General features: G+C 52.8%; 5 protein-coding genes across 5 annotated transcripts; 2 read left to right on the plus strand and 3 right to left on the minus strand.

Moving 5' to 3' along the window:
* Positions 1 to 287: 287 nt before the first annotated feature.
* On the minus strand, positions 288 to 4,658 carry BO83DRAFT_368200 (uncharacterized protein). Its single transcript, XM_025529809.1, has 3 exons — positions 4,379 to 4,658; positions 1,044 to 4,262; positions 288 to 974 (listed from the first exon to the last, which is right to left on the minus strand). Exons 1-3 carry the CDS (start codon positions 4,413 to 4,415, stop codon positions 538 to 540), a joined length of 3,693 nt encoding a protein of 1,230 aa, XP_025384317.1. The 5' UTR covers positions 4,416 to 4,658; the 3' UTR covers positions 288 to 537.
* Positions 4,659 to 5,400: 742 nt separating this feature from the next.
* On the minus strand, positions 5,401 to 10,581 carry BO83DRAFT_368204 (E3 ubiquitin-protein ligase SSM4; the record flags this gene model as incomplete). The annotated part of the gene is made up of 2 exons (XM_025529810.1): positions 7,010 to 10,581; positions 5,401 to 6,959 (listed from the first exon to the last, which is right to left on the minus strand). The coding sequence occupies exons 1-2, from the start codon at positions 10,287 to 10,289 to the stop codon at positions 5,401 to 5,403; spliced, it is 4,839 nt and encodes a 1,612-aa protein (XP_025384318.1). The 5' UTR covers positions 10,290 to 10,581.
* Positions 10,582 to 10,909: 328 nt separating this feature from the next.
* BO83DRAFT_420062 (uncharacterized protein) lies at positions 10,910 to 14,358 on the plus strand. Its single transcript, XM_025534913.1, has 3 exons — positions 10,910 to 11,445; positions 11,535 to 12,251; positions 12,307 to 14,358. Exons 1-3 carry the CDS (start codon positions 11,321 to 11,323, stop codon positions 14,003 to 14,005), a joined length of 2,541 nt encoding a protein of 846 aa, XP_025384319.1. The 5' UTR covers positions 10,910 to 11,320; the 3' UTR covers positions 14,006 to 14,358.
* On the minus strand, positions 14,248 to 15,241 carry BO83DRAFT_122081 (SND2/TMEM208 family protein). The gene is made up of 3 exons (XM_025526032.1): positions 15,085 to 15,241; positions 14,588 to 15,008; positions 14,248 to 14,557 (listed from the first exon to the last, which is right to left on the minus strand). Exons 1-3 carry the CDS (start codon positions 15,091 to 15,093, stop codon positions 14,490 to 14,492), a joined length of 498 nt encoding a protein of 165 aa, XP_025384320.1. The 5' UTR covers positions 15,094 to 15,241; the 3' UTR covers positions 14,248 to 14,489.
* Positions 15,242 to 16,162: 921 nt separating this feature from the next.
* On the plus strand, positions 16,163 to 19,201 carry BO83DRAFT_368214 (anaphase promoting complex subunit bimA). The gene is made up of 4 exons (XM_025529811.1): positions 16,163 to 16,536; positions 16,641 to 16,814; positions 16,864 to 18,710; positions 18,771 to 19,201. The coding sequence occupies exons 1-4, from the start codon at positions 16,200 to 16,202 to the stop codon at positions 18,840 to 18,842; spliced, it is 2,430 nt and encodes an 809-aa protein (XP_025384321.1). The 5' UTR covers positions 16,163 to 16,199; the 3' UTR covers positions 18,843 to 19,201.
* Positions 19,202 to 19,637: the final 436 nt, after the last annotated feature.

The following is a 19,637-nucleotide window of genomic DNA, read 5'->3' on the forward strand; positions in this document are numbered from 1 at the left end:
GTCTGTACCACTGTTTGATGTCGACGTTGCTTACGGCCGCAATAGAAATCATCATTACTGCTGAGTACTACTGCAGTTCGCAGTCATAGTAGCTAGACTATAGCCATTGTTTACTCAAGTACCACCTAGTATAGGAGCACCATATCTGTCTCAATCCAAAGAGCTCAATTCAGATCCCCTGGCGAGGGAAGGGAACTCGACTTGTGTATATAGATAGGCTAATGATATCACCTTTGACAGACAGATAGTAACTAGTCCAAAACTAGTCTGCAAGTATCCATCCATCCATCTCTCATCCATCAGCGTAGGGATGGAACCAACCAGCTCAAACACCGAAAACAGCAACGCAAAATAATAGCAACAACCAACAAACAAAAAGGGGTATTATGTTCTTGTCCACTCGTTCAAATCAATGTCATCAAAAAAGGAAAAAATCCGTCAGTGTGCGGGTGGGGAATATAGTAGCAAGTACAGTGATTAAGGTAAGGAATGTATAGTAGTGCTGCTTATGGAGGCGAGGGAAGAGCAGCGAGCAAGTCATGCGAGTTGCCTTTCCAGGCTTCGAGGTGGGGTAAGGATAGGCATTCCCCGGTATGGGGTTGATACTTCGCGCGTTCCGCGACTGGGATTCACGGAGGAGCCCATGTCTCCGTCATCGATACGAAGAGGGTTAATGTCCACGGGGAGTTGGCCGCGGATAGGGCGAGGGGCGTGGTAGGCAGGATGTTGGTGGTAGGGGTCCATGGCAGACGGGTTTGGGTTTGGGCGATGATGCATGGAACTGGCGCGGGACTCGTCAGGATTGCCGGGCGGCAGACTGATGTAGTTGGCATTCAGGGAGCGAGCGATGTCTTCGAGGAGTATTTCCATGGGGGCGATGTAAGCGGTGCGGGTTTTGTCGGACCACGCGAGAACGTGGCCGCAAACTCGACCGCTGGCCTTTTCGAACACCCAAGCTCCTGAGTCGCCGGGCACTGTAAGAAAAATTAGTAAGGATTCCTTAATCGAATATGTGTCTGTAAAGACGAGTCAGACTCACTTACCTCCGAAGTTCCCATCAACACAGAAGCTGGTGGAGAAGGTTTGTCGCCCATGCAGTTTGACAAGAGTCATGGCTCTGGAGATCTGGCCGGTTTGCAGGCCACTGGTTCGGCCACAGCAGTGGACTCGGAGGCCCCCCAGGTCTTCTAGCCGGCAAATGTTATTGAGATAGATAGTCTCTGGTTGCCGCGGCATGCGCGCCTGTTGGGCCCGTCTCTGTCCATACGCGTCTGGCCTCATTACGCACGTCTTGTCGTATACGATATTGCGCACGTTGATGCGCTCATCGTTGATCTTGATCAGTGCCCAGTCAATCTCGTGTCGGATCCCTTTTCGCGTCCAGCGCCGAACACCCGAGGATGCGTGTACGTATCCAAAAGCGTGAGAGGCAAGATGTTCATCATCGCGGTCTTCAGGGCTTGGAAAATAACTTTCATCGATGTCATCAATGGCTGGCTGTGTGACGTATAGCAAGGGCTCGTCTCCAGGATCAATCCCAGGAGTATCGCCTATGGATGCTGCATCTTCGTCGTCATAGGGGTCATCAGCATTCCCCCCATCTTCGTCAGAGGAGTAGCCTTCGGAAAGGTATGAGTCTTCGAATGTTCCATCTAGACTGGGTGACAGCGAGATATCATCCCCATCCTCGTCTTCCGAAACCTCAAACTCAAGGTCTGATGCGACATCTGACGGGCCCTCGTCAGCCCAGGAGTACATAAACTCTGGGTTCTGAGGGGCTGCCATATCGTGCATCCAATTTGCAGAAGACCGTAGAGGGCCACCGGTATCCGGCTCATCCGCATCCTCCTGGTCACTTGGTGATTCTAGCATGTGATGGACAGTCATCCCATAGGGCATGCCATCGACCAGGATAGCTCCCCCATAAGATACAGGTGGCAGATGTTCTTCGTTGATAAAAGCGCCAATTGATGCACCGCAAAGAGGCCGTTCCTGATAGCAAGGGTTTGGGTCATTCTGGACCAACGAAGGTGCGCCAGCATTTCCTTGTCCTGCCATTGCCGGCCTGCGGCGCTTCTTGCGTGGGACCTTCGATCTCTGTACATCGCCACGAAGGACAAGGAGATCCCACTCTTCGCTATCAATGACAAAATACTTCTTGAGTGCGGCCCGAACCTTCTTTGCACTGGCACAAGTGACACAGACCGTGGTCTTGGCGTTGTCGACCGTTTCACCAGTCATCATGAGTGTAACACTGCAAGATTCGGCAGAGTCCTTCAGGATCTTCTGTAGAAGCTTCCTCAAGCGTGGTAGCATCTGGAAGTTCCATTTATTGAGATGGTCTTGTGGAATCTCTAGGCCCGAAAGTTTTTTGCAAGTGCGCTTTCGTACCTTGCGCTCCTCCACATTGATCTTATCCCGGAACATCTTCATGTCGGCAGTAGGTAGCGTGGCAAACGGTTCCTGGAAAGGTCGGATGGGCTCCGGAGTAGGTTTGAACTCACGAACGGGTTCCTTCATCGGCGCCGAATCCAGGCCAGGAACAAGTGCAAGCGGAAGGCAATCATCCAGCTCATCAGCGGTAGGGGCAGAGAACATGTCTATCCTGCAGCAGGACCAGACAATCTTGCACATAGTGTAAAGAAAGTTCATAGAGAACGAGAAGATGCTGTCAGGCGCGGAGAGGTCTAGGACGGGGTAGTGGAAGGCCTGAGGGACGCGGAGGTTCAGGTCATCGAACGGCTGGGTCGACAGATGGAAGTTTGGTGCATCCAAGCACAGCTGTACCACGTGGAGATATGCGCTGCCGCATTTGGGGCCCAGCTTCTTCAAGTAGGTGTTCTCGATTCTTTGCTTGAACATAGAGTTGTTGTACTTCATCTTCCAGATCCGACTAATGGGAGTCCAAAGTCCAATTTCGAGCAGCACGAGGCCAAGTGAGTACAGGTCATAGGCCCAGGCAGCATCATCCTCCATCGACCGCTTATCGTCTGGGTGACGATATATGCTGGAAGACAAGGGTTCGGGTGACGGCCCGTTTCCAGAAAATTGAGCAAATGATGTTAGGTAGGGACGGCGCAAATCCTCCGTGAGTCCGACTTCATCGCGGTTCGAGTTCGTCAAGCCGGGGAAGATAAGAATGTTACTGCTGTTGATGTTGCCATGTACAAGGTTCTGACTCCTCAGCTGTAGAACTGCCATCAGGAGGTCATAAGCTAAGCGAAAGCGCGTTTCTAAATTCGGGATAGGGTGTTCATCGCTTGTTTGAAAAAGGGAGACGAGGGGTTTTGGCTTCAACCCATTCAAGAGATCAGTCGGGTTGCGAAGGAATGGGAAGTAGTCCATAGGCATCTGATAGACGAATGCGTATCGGGAATTTGGCATGTCGATAAAATAGCCCAGGAACTTCAGCAAGCCCAGGTGAGACACACGCGAATTCTGCACGAGCTGCTCCAGAGTCCGCTGTACATGGTCCAGTCGTTTCTTCTCCGGCTTGGTGGCAGCACTCGATGCTTCAAGCATCATCGGCATGTAATCGACGAGAATTGTTGCTGTCGAGTCTTTGGTGCCGTAAAGAAAAGGCGATGCCGATGTCCTGATGCGACCGATGGCCCGAGAGTTGGTAGAAGCTGCCACCTGCTCATAAGGGGGCGGGTTGTTGTCATGCGAAGAACCAGACAACTGTAGGGCAGAACGATCAATGACATAAGTGTCCAGCGGAGCCTTATCGAAAGGCATCTTCTCAGATCGAGCCTGGCTGAATGCCGCCGCATTGTGCGTAGGCGAGGGTGCTACATCAAAAGGACTCTGTTGTGTGCCGTCGAAAGATGCACCGTGGTAGGCTTTTGAGTCCAAGATGGAGTAGTCAGAAATGGCAGCGGGCCGGGATCGGCCCTTGGTGGTGGACTGTCCACCAGCAGTCAAGCTAGCACTCATGTTGCGTCGCGAGCTCGACAGGTCATAGAGGGTGTCGATATAGCCTTCCAGGTCTGCCAGCAGAGCCTTGGAACGGCTGATCTCATCACTGGTCCAGTGAGACTTGACTGGAAGGCCACTGAGACCGCCCTTGGGAGTGTCCGCACTAGCGCCTTTCGGAGGCAGATCGGAGGCACCGCCATGCTGGATACGCTCCGCCTCATTCAGCAGCACCTGAATGGAAGACATAACACTCTCGACAATCTCACTGTAGCCAGCTTGGGTTAATGATTCGTCAATATCATTGGGCTGGGCGGCACTGGCATCGCTCCAGTCCAGGCCCCACGCTAGCAATCGATCTCTTTGGGTCTTGAAACTGCGATGCAGCATGACCAATTCGGGATCATCAACCGCAATGGAAGCCGTAGTGACACTCTCACAAGAGGTCTTTGTATCGGTATACATTTTGGTGAGGCGCCGTTGGAGGTAGGCACCCCCATGATGGCGGAGGACGGACATCTTGGCGCGCAGAGTCCGGGGGTATCACGCAGGTAAACGAAGGACGGGGATTGGAGCTCTTTCAGAACATTGCAGAGTGGGTTGGGGAAGAGGTCTAGAGAAGACGCATGGTCTGATAACAGAGCGGAGGAGAGGGGGTAGGGAAGACAGGCACTATCTGTTAGTAGTAGTGCAACATGGTGGTGGGTTGTGGTGATGGGGGTTAGATAGACAGTGCAGTAGCGAGAGCGAAGATGGGAGGGAAGGTCAGTCACTAAGAATAAGTTAAGAATAAGGTGGGAATCCTGTTGCCTAACCAATAGGGAGTGGCGAGTGCCCGCAAAGCCTCAACCCGCTGCCAAGCCACATCTCATCCCCAGGCAGCCGCCTTTTTGGCCTGATCCACCACGGCGGGGCTGTGATTGGCCCGCGCGCTGCTGATGGGCACGTGCATTACTGATTTAGAGTAATTGTGCGGCATGACTAACCCAACATTCAAGAGCGGGTGAACCCGCCGAGTAGCATTTCTTGCATGTGTTGGCACTATCCCAAATCAGGAAATGGTACCAGATCGTCCCTAGGCAGACAGGTAAATCTTGCAAGTATCTACGTAGTCATCTCTACCTTATTAGCCCCCCAGTTGGATAATCCCCATCATGCTTGTTGTTGAAGGTTCTGCTGTCGAAACACATCACAAGCCCCACTAGGGTCAGGGTTACACCGAATGACCCTTGAAACTCTACTATTACCTACTCACACTGACTGCCCTTGTTTGCTCCATCAGTACACGCAACCTACTATAATGTATGATGCATCACAACAACAATCCAATGCTAGGCGGCTGTCCTACAGGCACCCACCTAGTTATCATGTCTAATCATCATATTTGCTGTTTTGAAATACGTCTATTGAAACTTTGTAACTGATTTACATAGAAATTGAATGATAAAGAGGAAAGAAGGGTCCAGGCAACGACGACAAAATCGCTTACCCGGTAATGACTCGCCGTGGCACCCCGACATCCCGTGCCCGCTTCTCGCGGAAATTGTGCAGGCGCTCCCCAATTAGGTAGACGTCGTCCCGGATATTCACTCGCCAAATCTCCACTTGCCGCCGTACCAGATACACTAGCCAGCCCATCAGACTGATTACCAACGTGGCCGGATACGCATACCGGTAAACCTTGGACTGCACCTCCGGCGTGGATGAGAATACCGTGGCATTCATGCTGAATCCAAGGATCAGTGGCACCACGACCGCAAGCGTAGCCAGCAGCATCACCGGGAGCAGAACTGCTCGCGTAGTCACTTTAGCATTAGGCTTCAGCATTCCATCTCGAACAACAGCATTCAGTGCCGCTGCTGGACGGGAGGCAGCATTCCACAACACAAACTTAACGGCCATTTGTACATAGAGCACTCCGAGTGTCCAGTCCTGGATGAAGTGGATGACATGGGCCTGGGCGCCACCAACATACGTGTGCGCTGGAACTAAGAGATAAAGTTCCATGACTAGCGCAACAAGGGACGGCAGAAGCACCGCGAACGTGGCGAGAACATAGGTAATTCGAGCCGCATCGAGGACGATATGCATCACACCGACGCATGCCTCCCTAGGGGACTGTAGGTAAGGGCTCAACCGGTCTTTCGCCGCGGTAAGGAAAGGACGCGAATAGTACACAATGTAGGCAGCAGTGCCAACGATGGATGTGCCCGTGGAGAAGGCATACACATCGTTGAGCGGTCGGTGAGGGAAAGTGGACGACATGACCTTTCGGCCAATGATCAGAGGAACAACGGTGATGCCTACACCGGTGGCAGCAGCAAACACCCAGATCAGTAGGATGAAGGCTGCAATGCGAGTACGGAAGCGCGGCGGAATGTAAACTTTGGTGAACATGTCGTTGGCTCGCCCATGGAGACCCTGATCCGTATCCGGTGCCCCGTCAACCCGCTGATTAGACTCGGTCACCTCAAGGAACACTTGACTGCCTTTAGGGATGCGGACTTGATCGGAAGCAGGTGCCCGTACAAATCGTCCATCACGAGCGAAGTAGACACTGGGCTTCTCACTGTCGTCATTTTGCGGATGTCCATCGACTACCGGGTGTTCCGGATCTCCCTTGGCGGCTGACAAGACGTCCCACCAAGTCCGACGGGCGTGATATCCCTCTTCGTCGACTTGCCTCTCGCCAAAGAAAAAGTTGGTCAGGCGCAGAAAACGAGCGCACTTGTGGAACCACCAATCATAAAGATTGTGGAGACCATCCGATGGCTTGATCGATTGAATGGCAAGCGGCATGACGAAATTGTAGAACAACAGGTCCACGGGAAACTCCAAGACAGGAATAGTAGCAGACCAATGCACAGGAAGCACATCGTCGAAGGCGTAGTAGATTCCCCATACGACACCACCCAGGCAGACAATGACAAGAGCGCCGTAGACAAGGGCACTGAACGCAATCTTCCGCAGCTGCGTTGTGATGTTGCGCTCCAGAACATCTCGCACCGGATGAAATGTCGGGTCGTCTGGATCGCGAATAAAGTCTAGTCATGAATTAGCAGAAGTTTGGGGAAGGGGGCAGTGTATTACTTACAGAGTACACCGCTCCGCATTATCTTCCTGCACATGGATACGAAAAGGGCAAAATGGAACATATAACAGGTTCCAATGAACCAGTGCACAAACAGAGACGTAAGGGGTGATGAGGAGGTGAACTCTAAACGCGACGCAATCGTGGCGTTTTCAAAGAGAGGTAACAGTGCAACATCAAGTAACGAACCGCAATACAGTGGGAAAACAATCATTTCGATGCCGATGATGAGGATAACCTTCATCACACCACCTGCTTGGTGAAGTATGTCGGCAACAATGCCTTCCACTCTCTGTCCACGATCACCACCAGAAAGCATGTTGGTAAAACGCAAGTACAGAAGTCCGAGGGCCGACGCAAGAAGGTAGCCCATAAAGATAGCAATGACGCGATCTTTCGTATCCCACACAGCTAGATCATAACTGATGGTGATGCTTGCCGAAGCTGAACCACTCACACTGGAACCGAACCAGCTTGTGCCCTTCGAGGTGTAAAGCAACTGATGGACAAGGTCGTAGACCTGGTCCCGTGCCTGTACTAGTAGCTGGGCCAAGCCGTCAAAGCCATTCTCAACTGTAAAGGCACCCACCGGTCCATGAGACACAATTCGAAGAGGGAAGTCATGCAGAATGAATTTGCCAACTGTGAAGGCCGTATGAGTAAAGGCGGCGATGCGCGCTTGGTGGATCTTTAGAGCTTGATGGGAAAGAACCGAGAACATAGGCACGTCGGATTCGTGGAAGACAAAGAAAGCCTGCAAAACATTCCGTAGTCGGTGACTACTGGCGTCGATGAGTGATAACGAGGCACTGGTGACGGACTTGGTCTGCGGAATCCATTCTCCCAATGGAACAAAAGCACCGAAGGGACTGAGCACCACTTTGCATATGAGGCTGAGCCAGTACAGAACGTAGCCCAAGCTACCAATAAGAGTGTCCAGCGTCACATCTGCGAAGACCGATATGGCAGTCATGGGAACGCCGAAGACCAGTTGTACGGGGTTCGCGAGGAGTACAAGGGCAATTTTGCCCCAGAGATAGGGAAGCCAAATGCCAATTGCCACGGTAAACGAGATCAAGAGCGCGCTGAAGACTCCATTCTGCAGAAGGCCAAAAATTGGTCCTTGCATGCCAATGAGCTCCAGAATGCCCTCCAAGTCATCTCCCTCCTCGACTGCCTCAGCGTCATTTGCATCAAGACCGAAGTCTGGGGCGATGGCTTGGTTGTTCGGTGCGGCTTCGTTGGCAAGGCGTCTGTTATTCTGAATGGGTACGAACGGCGCCTCCAAAGCAGGGTCCTCGACTACATGATCATCATCCTCTTGCGGACGATCTTGACCTTGGTCAGGAGTTTCAAGATCAGCCCAGAACCAGTCAAAGAGTCTGGCAACCAAGTTCTTCGGAGAAGCCGCCGCTGCTTGATCATTCTGCGGCGTTGCCACGGCATTTTCAGAGGCCCTTTCAGCATTCGGTGTAACCGCGTTGGTCGAAGCCGAAGCGCTCGGAACATGATTAGACTGAATGACAGTGTCGGCGGAAGGTGTCGAATCGGACGGTACCTCAGAGTCGCCTACAGCACGAAGGCTAGAGCCGAGATCATCATTGGTAAATTCGCGGTCTTGCCGATCATCACTCGCGCCAGTCCCCAGTGGATTGGACACGGAAGCTATGTCCCAGGGATGACGGTTGACCGCTGATGACGAGGGCTCCAACAGTGGTGATCGTGCTGAACTGGGTTCACTTTGCATCTCCGTCTGATCGGCAAAGGAATCCGAACTCGCAGCCTCGTGAAGAGGTGACTCGCGCCTCCAAGAACCGCGCAGAGAATCGTTCCGTTGAAGCTTGGTCATTGCCGTGACGATCCACCCCAGCTCATCCTGGCGCCCCTCCTCTCTTACGAGTCTGAGGACCTGCTCAGGATCACCATTGCCACGCGCCCAGAGATCCCTGAACGTGTCCACCCCAGGCCAGACCTGGTTGCCGTGAGAGGTCGAGTGCTCGAGGGACAAGGGGTTCAGTCCATCCTCACTGTCACTATTACGCCGGAACATATGCTGCGAAGTACTAGGTCCCTGGGTACCCGAGTCACTGGAACTGCTTGAGCTACCATCGCGAAACGAAGAATGCACACGATACGACTCGGTCTCAGCCAGAGATCCAAGTCCCCCTTCGTCTGCGCGGTTAGAAATATCTTCGACATGTTCATGAGTGCTTTCATCGCGGGGTACATCCTCTGGCTGAGGGGCATGTAGCTCAGGCTGTACCTCTTCAGGGCGGTGTACTGGACGGTTATTCGCAATTAGCTGGACAGCAGCTTCCCGCTCACCCTCGGCGATATTGGCCATGGGCTGCTGTTGAACAACCCACTCGCGAATCAGGAAGATCAGAATGAACGAGATGACAACCAATAATGTTATGAGTTGACCTTCTAAGGTATCAATAAGAATGTTATTAATCGTGGGCGATGGTGTCAGTGTATTGAGAAATTCCACATCTGAGAGCCACGATGGGCGCCGAGGCTTGTATGATCCAGCTGTCACATTTGAAGGGCTAGTGCTCAACGAACCGGTACCCGACATTGCGGGAAAGAACAAGGCAGAAAAAGCCTTTTTGATGATTGTGAGAAGTAGAGGCTCGCCTGATGAGAAACTGAACATAGATGAAACCGGTGACTGCACGGCTGGCACACCTGATGCTCCCGCTAATGCGGTGGTAGCGGCTCCCACATTCATGGAAGCCGTTCCATTTGCTACAACTTGGGCTAGATGTTCGGATGAAGATTGCTGGGGAGCATCCGCCCCAGACCAGCGGCCATCAGCCAGCCAGAAAAGAGCTCTCCAAATCGCCCTCATCGACCATGGCAGCCACCCAAGCCAGACGAACGCGACGAGTACAAACCGCAGCCATGTGACGATAGTGCGAAAACTATGGATTAGTAGCTGTCGGAGGAAAAGCGGAGCAGGGAGGTTCTGGGGCATATTCGGATCGTATAACTTCGTAAAGCGGAAGGGCGTTTTGCAGAGTTCGCAATGCTTCTTCTGAGAATGGGACAGCCATTCTACGAGGCATGCCTGGTGAACGAACTTGATGCTCCCGCTACATTTGCACGGATAGAAAAGTTGTTCCTCCTCGGTACCCTCACCACGGCATATGCGACAAGTGTCTGGCTCTTCAAACTCCCTCTCCTTCCCCTTATAGTTCGTCTGATAGGCCGGGTCATTCATCAGGTCGGGGAACGAGGTAGAATGGGTATAATCCCGGGACAAGCCCTCGGGAAACTCCATTTTGCGCAATCAACGTCGACTCGACGAGCTTATCGTCTTCAGCAGCGGCAATCAGATATCATGTTCGGAAAGGCGTGTAGCAACGCGAACAGGTACGTGTGAACCGAGAAGGCGAGATGACGGAACGGAGACACTGCGCCAGGGGATCCTCTTGCGATTTGGTACAATCCTCCTTCAACAAGAGTTTCGAATAGTTGCTGCTAGGAGAATATACACGTCAGTGTTCAACCATAGGCGGGTTTCCGTAGGAGGCGTATGTGGCAAGACGCAAAGCAGTCGGTGGAAAGGCAAAAGACCAGCCAAAGCTGTGGTTCACCTGAACTGGTCGATCCCCCCAACATATGCTGAATCAGCACAAGACCCTCCATGTCTAGGTCATGTGATATTACGGTACAGTACCACCAAGGGCGGTGAGGGGCCGCCCAATTGCTTGCATAAATGCAAGATCTGCACGTCAGATTCTGTAAGACTGTATTGTGAAGTGCCACCGAAGGACCGATGACCTCACAGCTCCTTACAATAAAGGCTAATTACTATGGCTATTGTTGTTGTTCCCTGAATCCAGCAAGCGTGTTGTTGACAACTGGAGATCTATTCATTGTGATCGACAGAGCACCCACTCCAAATCTCGTCATTCAAGCCTTGATTTCCCTCCGTTCTAGATATATACCGTGACACTGTCTGTTCCTTTCCCGTCAAGACACAGACAGACTGGTATTACAGAGTACCCATCTAAAACTCGACGGCGCCAAGGCGGAGACGGGAATTGATCGTCGCGTGCGCTTCGAGGATCCTAGCTTGTGATCCCGGAAAAACGTTGCTAAGACCCTTTCATCTCCCACCCAAAGTCGACTGGGCCCTTTAGTTTGTCCGAATCTCCGGAAGGCTCAGGAGATAATCTAGGCCTCACCATCTTTGACTCAGTCAGTCATTTTCTATCTTCATTGAATTGGACACGCGACGCGAGTTTCCAGTTTTCTGCCCGCCGGACTCGAAGCGAGCGGCACCCCCGTTGACGACGGGGACGACTCATGATGACCGTTCCGGATAATAGCCACACCCCGGATGGGGCCGATCGGATAATAAAATCCAGGAGCAGTGCTTCCAAGCCAAGCAAACGAGGAACTATCCGGTGGACAGTTGGGTTGGTGGTGCGGTAAGTCTTGCTTAAAAAGCTAGACCGGGATCTTCGGTCCACCGCGTTATGGAGTTGAACCGTTGCTAATCTGGCGATCAAACTGATAGGCTCTGTATCTGGTATGCTCTTCTTACGCCATTCCTGCGCTGCCCTTCTCAGCTCTCCGACCTTACGGATTCCTCGCCGCGAGTATGCAAACCATACCTTGTTGCTCGCTCCTATGTCGAGCCCCATGTGATGCCGTACTATAACGCTTATGGCGCGCCATATGTCGAGACAGCGCGCCCATACGTGCAGGTTCTTAATGAGAAAGTCTACGCACCCACTTCGCGCGTCGTCAAGCACGGATATGAGAGATTCGGGGCACCCGCTTTGGATAAAGCCCAGCTTTATGGCCAGCAGCAGTGGGAGACGATTGTCGTCCCACAGTTGCAGTCCGCTAAGGACAGGGCAAATGGCTTGTACCAATCTCAACTATATCCCCATGTTCAAACCGTCGAGGCGGCCTTGTCGCCATCCTTCCAAAAGGCCAACGGCGTGATCAAGTCTGCATATGGAGACTACCTTCTCCCATTCGGCGCAAAGTATAGGCCTTTCATCGGTAAGACCTATGCAACGGGCCAGGAAATTCTCACAACAACCGTACTCCCTTATGCGCAAAACTCATGGTCGGCGGCTATCTACTTCATTCATAGTACATTATGGCCCAGAGTCACCGGGGTGTACTCTCAGAATGTCGAGCCTCAGCTAGTTAAGATCGGCGAAAGACTGGCAAGTTATCGTGAGGAGAAGAGGCTGCGACAGGTTGCAGAGGAAGTGGAAAGGTAGGCTTTTATCGCTGCGATATACGTGCTTCATGTGTTAACCTATCATTCACAGTGCATCTCAACAAGCATCATTTCTCACTGCACCAAAGGCCACTGAGGTAAACGACTTGACGACGTCGTCCACAACCGAGCAAGCTACCGCAACGCCTACGCTGTCGCCTACTGAACAAGCTGCGAAAGCACGCAATAGCATCGAGACTGACCTGCGCACCTGGCAACAAAAATTTGCCGTTGCCGCAGAGAAGGGACTCGAGGATCTTGAAGAGCGCTTGCAGGAGATAGTCGACGGGTTCATTGGAAGTGGCGTTCGCGCACATGGAGAAAGCTTGGCGACCGCATTGGAGGCCGTTGTTGACAACGAGCTTATAGCTCTTAAGCGTCATATCAACAACCTCGCCGAGTCCTTGCCCAAAGAAGACGTGCCACAAGACGAGCAGGCAGCGACAAACGAGCTTTTCGGAAACATCAAGGAAGCCGCAGTGTCTATCCGGGACCGTGCTCATGCCCTTCGAGAATGGCGCCATTCCTTCGACCAAGAGCTTACAAGGCGAGTTTCTTTCGCAATCAACTCTACACTCGATGTCCTAGATAGCGTCCGTGATCTCGGACTTCAAGAGGTCGGCATGCGTTGGGCCTGGATGGACGGTGTTACCTACAAGGATTGGGCTAGGTACCATGCATTGAAGGCGCAGTTCGAGGAATGGAAGGATGAGTTCTTGGAATTTGGCCTTCAGCATGCGAAGCTTGAGGAAGCGCGAGCAGTAGCGGACGAGATCTTGTCGCACGGAATGGAAGTTGCTGAGGCCGCCGCCAAGGAGCTGACCCGGCTGAGGGACGTTGGCAAGTGGAAGATCGCTGCCAGGGAAGCAAGCGATGACTTTGACACCAGATCTGAGCCTCCGCCTTCGTTGCCTAAGCCTAGCCGCGCCCCCGAGCCTGTTGTGGATGAAGAAGGACTGGCAGATGAGTCAGCCGATGCTGAGCGTCCGGATGGGACTGTCTTTGCTTATGATGCTGCCTCTCGGGCCGTGAATGACGGATCTGACGGCGACGAGGAGAGTATGGCAGATGATGAGGAGCATGCTTCGCCCCAGGCTAACGGTGGATTGCCTTCGGAATACGAGTCGACTAGCCCTTTGGGTGATAACCAGGATGCCGGTTACCTGAAGGCGGCATGGGGAGTAGCTGCGGCTGATGTGAGAACACCGTCGGAAGGCGAAACACCACAGGCTTCTGGCCCCCAATTGTCGGCTGAGCAGCAACAGGCTGTTGCGGCTCTCATCTCGGGTCTACTTGTGGACAAGGACTCTGCCTATGCTGAAGAGATCATGAGCAAGCTGCACTCGATTTATGGGACTCCAACGCCAACACCAGAGCCTTCTGTATCATTTGACGACGCTTCTGATGAGGTTAGTGATTCCGATGCAGAGGCTTCGACTGCCCCCTTCCCGGAATCCGAAGAGCCCATCCACGAAACCGATGAAGCCTCAAATGCATCATCCGAAGCAGACTTCGAGTCTAGTGCCATCGTCGACGACGAGGATAACAACGAAGAGGTGCAAGATGCCCCCGAGTCACTCTCCGAGGACATCGAGATAGAGGGGGTCGAAGAGGACTCGCCCATGGATGACGTCGAATCGTCCTCCGCAACTCTGGCTTCCACTGCCAGCAGTGTTGTACCCGAGGCTGAGGAAACCATCATCCCTGAAACAACCCCAGCCAGCGAAGACAACTCTGCAGAGGAGTTGTAACCTGAGACAAGACAGACAAACAAACAGGGTTGGCTGTTACTTGGCAATTCTTTCATGATTTGATATCCCAAAACATTCTTGTTATTCGCTTGATTTACCATCTCAGGTCGGCCATGATATTCCCCACATAGTTCCCCCACGATTTGTACGTCATGATATAGCATTTTCTATTCTGCCCCTATACCACCAGAACCTCTTCTTCCTACCTTTGCTGTGTACTATGTGCTGTTTTTATTTGTTTCAATTCTTGTAACGGCCACTCGTGCTTCAACATTTCTGTGCCCCTCTGGCACTGAAACCTTTTGCTTTTTGGGAAGCGCTCATCTCGCATCCAATCTATCTTCACATACATTAAAATACAATTTGCTTTACCATAAGAAATGGTGAAACCCAACCGCGCAATGCGTAGCCATCTGTAGTAATATATATGCATAACCCAACCCCAAAAAGCCACTCCACTTGAAATTCCGAAATGTCAACCCCCTCACCGATACTGCACCCCCCTAGCACCCCTCTTCTCCATCTTCTTCTGCCTCTTACTCTCCGCCGCACCTCCACCCTGCTCCTGCCCAGCACCCGCACCTCCCATACCCGCCAACCCACTCTTCATCCCCATAAAGGTACTATACGCCAACCAGACCGAATACACCGGCACGACAATCCACAACCACCAAGCACGGTCCCCAAACAAGCAGGCAGCTCCAAGACATCCCCACGTCCAGTACAGCACGTCCCACATGTATTCTGTTAGTCCTGCGGCGCCGAGATCCTCGCCGGGAGAGCGGAGGGACCCATCAGCGGGGTTGTAGACCGGACGGCCGAGCCGTTCGAGGTAGAATTCAATGAGAAGGGTCGGGCAGGCGAGTGTGAAGTAGGGGATTAGGGAGCGGGGGCGGTTGAAGAGCCAGTGGAGAGTTAGGAAGAGGATGTGCAGGACGGCACTGATGAGGTGGGTGCGGGTGAGGAGGGACGCGTTGCGCGCGGCGAGGGTTTTGGCGGCTTTCTGTTGAGAGGTTGGTTAGTTATTTGGATGCAGGGATATGATTTATTTCTGGGGGGGGGGAATTGGGTATACTGACTTGAGCCATAGTTGTAAGTGGTGGTGGAGTGTGTGGTGTGAAGTTGAGATTAATCCGGTATGATCGGATGACGATGATGCAGGTCGCGTGCGGATGCAAGTGACGGTATTGTGTAGTGGGGGGTTGGTGGAAATGACAGGGAGTGATGATCCGCTTAGTGAATAAATTAACTAGCGATAAGGAAGTTGCATGATCGGGGAGGGATAAGGAGTCTAGATAATGGATTGATAGATTTGATTGATAGTGGGAGTGAAGATGAAAGTAACACCTGTAGTAAGTAGTAGTAGTAGTACCAGTACTAGAAGATGGCGAATAGGGAATGGCGTTGCCCACCACAACCAAGCTGGAAGTTACTAACAGCCAAGCCGCCCTCCGCCTCTCACCAGCCACGCTCTCCGCCAGATTCGCTGCTCCAAAACATCGCCAGAATAAGGCGTCGTGAACTACGACTTCTGTCGGACTTTGCCGCTTCGCCCCTCGGCCTACTTTGGGCTTCTTCCGCGTGTATCTTGTCTTCCGCTTTCGCTGTCTGCTCGTCGCGACATGCGATTTGGCTCCCTTTGACACCTTCCTGGGCCCTACACGGCGTCACGAGTCGTCCGGACGTCATCCACTTTCCCTTTCTCCTCTGCCACAGCTTCGCATTTCAACCCACCCCCTCTCGACTAGTCTGGTTTTTGGTGGATATCTAGACAAGAACCGTTGCGATCCATCGGGCGCAAACTAGCCAGGCGATATACTTTACTGGTTATTGTTTTAACGGGTGTTGACGGTCTAACAATCTTTTTTTTCCCTCTGTTCCCTATCTATACAGTTGAAAGAAACACCACGTCGTCGTTGCCTTAATCCGGTTCACGCGGCGCTCCCCTCACATCTCTTAGTGTTCTTTCAATCCCTTTGGACTGTTTCTCAACTCCACCCATGCTGGTTCGGCGTTAACAGATTAACGGCCTCACCTGTCGCTCACCTGTTCCTTGATTCCGCAAAGCTCCCTTCGCGCCGTTCCCAATACGAACGTCAATACCGCCTCCTCTCCTGCAGCGCCTCTGTGATATCGCCCCCCCCCCCCCCCCTCCTTCTTTCCCTCCCTCCTTGAATGAATCCCACACCTCAACATGTCTCCCTCCACCGCACATATATCGAGCCAACTTAGGCAATTAATATATTACCATCTTGATAACAACCTCGTCCGTAATGCGCTTTTCCTTGCCGGTCGGTTGCACGCCTACGAACCCCGAGCAGCGGAATCTTCATATTTACTCGCCTTATGCCATCTCCAGAGCGGTCAAGTGAAAGCAGCATACGATTACAGCAAGAACTTTGGCTGGCGAGGCACTCACCTGGGCTGCGCGTATGTGTTTGCTCAGGCGTGCTTGGACCTGGGAAAATATCTTGAAGGCATCACGGCGTTGGAACGAAGCAAAGGACTCTGGTCTACAAAGAATCATTGGGGTACGCTTTGTTCAGCACTTCTTTATAGTATTCCGCTTGTCGCAAATGGACGCGACTATCATTTCAGGCTGATCACAGCTGACATTTTCTTTTCGCCGTTCCAGGAAAACACAGCGAAACGCGCAGGCAACATTTACCCGATGCGGCAGCGGTGCTATGTCTACAGGGCAAGCTGTTCTATGCGCACAATGAACTCAATGCGGCTGTTGAATGCTATGTCGACGCGCTCAAGTTGAACCCGTTCATGTGGGACGCTTTCTTGGGCTTGTGTGAGACTGGTGAGTATCACGGGCGGATAGGGAGAATGCTGTCGCTAATTGTTCAAAGGGGTCAACATCCGCGTTCCCAATATCTTCAAGATGACACCTGAACTCAGCGCTTTATTAGCATCCTCCTCACAAGATGACTTGGACGTGTCTTCGGATAAGGCAGCACATCCCGCAGGTCCCTTGCAGTCGCAACCGAAACTGAACTCGAGCACCGATCCCTTCACTTCTTTGACGTCTCGGACTGAGGCAGTCGGCACGCATGGGAGCTCCGCTCTCTGGGAGAAGCTAAATGGCAGCACAGTCAGCGTGGCATCCACGGGTACATCAGCAGTCCCGGCAATTCGAGAAGGGACCGAAACACCTGGAGGCCAAAGCAGTGAGTCGGACGACCGTGTCATGCACCGGACAGACGCACCTATGGAACCGCCCTTGGCACCTGCACGGAAGAACCGAACAATACAAACGATTAGTGCCGATCATGGCATGGACTCCCCACCAAAGATGAAGCCCACGGGTATACGACCCCGGACCAGAACTAAGCCCGAGCCCGATGAGTCGACTACAACCTATACGGAGCGAGAGCTTTCGCACGGAGTCCGTGTGGGCGACCGCAAGCGAACTGTCTCTGGATCAGTTGCTCATTCCGCGCAGCAACCCACTGAACCTGGTGCGCCGCAACGGCGGAGCGTGCGCCTTTTCAATCAGATTAAGCCTACTACGAGCAAGCTTTCTAGTACCGCGCTGGGGACAAAGGATGGTCGAGAAATGAAGAAGGTCAGGGCTACTGGTGCGAAGGGTCGCACTACAACCGCTCCTAGTGTGGGCCGGGTCGTGAGCGGCAATCGAAAACACATCGGTGACACGCATGATGGCGAGGCCAAGGACCACCGGCCAGCCACCTCGGCATCGAATGGGACGCACCACACTTCATCGAGGGGACCTTCGCTTGATCGGTCTAAAGCTGTGGAGGCATTGACATGGTTACTAGAGCTGTTCTCGAAGTTGGCGTCCGGATACTTTGCGTTGTGTCGCTATCGTTGCGCTGAAGCTACCCAGATATTCGCGGCTCTGTCTCAAGGCCAGCGGGAGACTCCATGGGTACTCTCCCAAATAGGTCGAGCATACTACGAGCAGGCGATGTATTCCGAAGCCGAGAAATACTTTGTCCGGGTAAAGAGTATGGCTCCGTCCCGGTTGGAGGATATGGAAATCTACTCAACGGTGCTCTGGCATCTGAAGAATGATGTCGAGCTGGCTTATCTGGCGCACGAGCTCATGGAAACAGACCGTCTCTCCCCTCAGGCTTGGTGCGCCGTTGGCAACTCATTCTCCCACCAGCGGGATCATGACCAAGCTCTGAAGTGCTTCAAGCGAGCCACGCAACTTGATCCTCATTTCGCGTACGGGTTCACCCTGCAAGGACATGAATATGTGGCCAACGAAGAATACGACAAGGCTCTCGATGCGTATCGACACGGCATCAGCGCTGACAGTCGCCATTATAACGCTTGGTATGGATTGGGTACGGTATACGACAAGATGGGCAAGCTCGAGTTTGCCGAGCAACATTTCCGCAATGCGGCCAACATCAATCCTACGAACGCGGTGCTCATCTGCTGCATCGGCCTGGTATTGGAGAAGATGAACAACCCCCGCGGGGCTCTCGCCCAGTACGGGCGGGCCTGTCAGTTGGCGCCTCATTCGGTTCTTGCTCGCTTCCGCAAGGCTCGCGTGCTGATGAAGCTCTCGGAGCTCAAGTTGGCGCTGACCGAATTGAAGGTGCTCAAGGATATGGCACCGGATGAGGCTAACGTGCATTATCTGTTGGGTAAACTCTACAAGATGTTGCATGAGAAGGCGAATGCTATCAAGCATTTCACGACCGCTCTGAATTTGGATCCCAAGGTAAGTCTTGAACCCTCACTATCCCCCGCCAAACTCGAATGCACCGGCTAACTGCTTCAGGCGGCGCAATACATCAAGGATGCCATGGAATCCCTGGATGATGATGAAGAGGATGACGAAGATATGGCATGATTTTCTTTCTCCCTTGTTCTTAGTATTCTTCCTGCTTCCCCTGTGTACTTCTTTGACGGGTTCCTGTTGTCCACGAACCCATCTGTACCCTGGAATCCCTATTGGCGAGGAGCGGCGTTTGTCTTTTCTCTTTCTCTCTTTCTGGGTTGAATTTGCACCAGCATCAGCATTACGAGGGCGTTCGCCGGTGGGTTGGTTAGAACTGGCATTGCGAGCATCCAGACCTCGCGAGGTTCGAGGCATCTGGATTGGATTCTGTATGTTAGCGTGGGAGGCTGGGAAGGGACGAGGCCGGACGACGGAGCTGAACATATCTTCTTGGAAGACTGTTGTCCGAGCGGCTGCATAATCGAGCTATTATTAGCACATTGATACCCACTTGTCTTCATACTTGTAGAGCAATGATACTACTAGATTCAGTTGGCTGGCGGTTGAGTACTATACCGGGATGTTGGGCGGAGCAACAGGCGGTGAGGCGGCAGAAACCGGCGGAAATCCATCCAAATCCGTTGAGACCGAAAGACGAGAGTTTGGGATTCATTGGATGCCGCGAAGATCTCCCTCTCTGTTCCCTAAGTTCAAGGTTTCTGTCAATCTTCTTCTCACTCTCCTTCTCTTCCTCCCCGACATCCCTCTTCCTAGTCCTCCTCCGCTTCCTCCTCCCCTTCTTCCCACCACCCCTACCGCCGGGTCATGCACCGTCTTTGCGGCCCTCTCGCCTGACCTCGTCATCCCCAAAGTCCGCATACCCCAGAGAACCCCAGGTTCGCTTTGCCCCGAGCCCACCCTTAGGCT

The sequence above is a fragment of the Aspergillus eucalypticola genome (assembly GCF_003184535.1).
Source record: "Aspergillus eucalypticola CBS 122712 chromosome Unknown BO83scaffold_28, whole genome shotgun sequence".
In the NCBI taxonomy this organism is placed as follows: Eukaryota; Fungi; Ascomycota; class Eurotiomycetes; order Eurotiales; family Aspergillaceae; genus Aspergillus; species Aspergillus eucalypticola.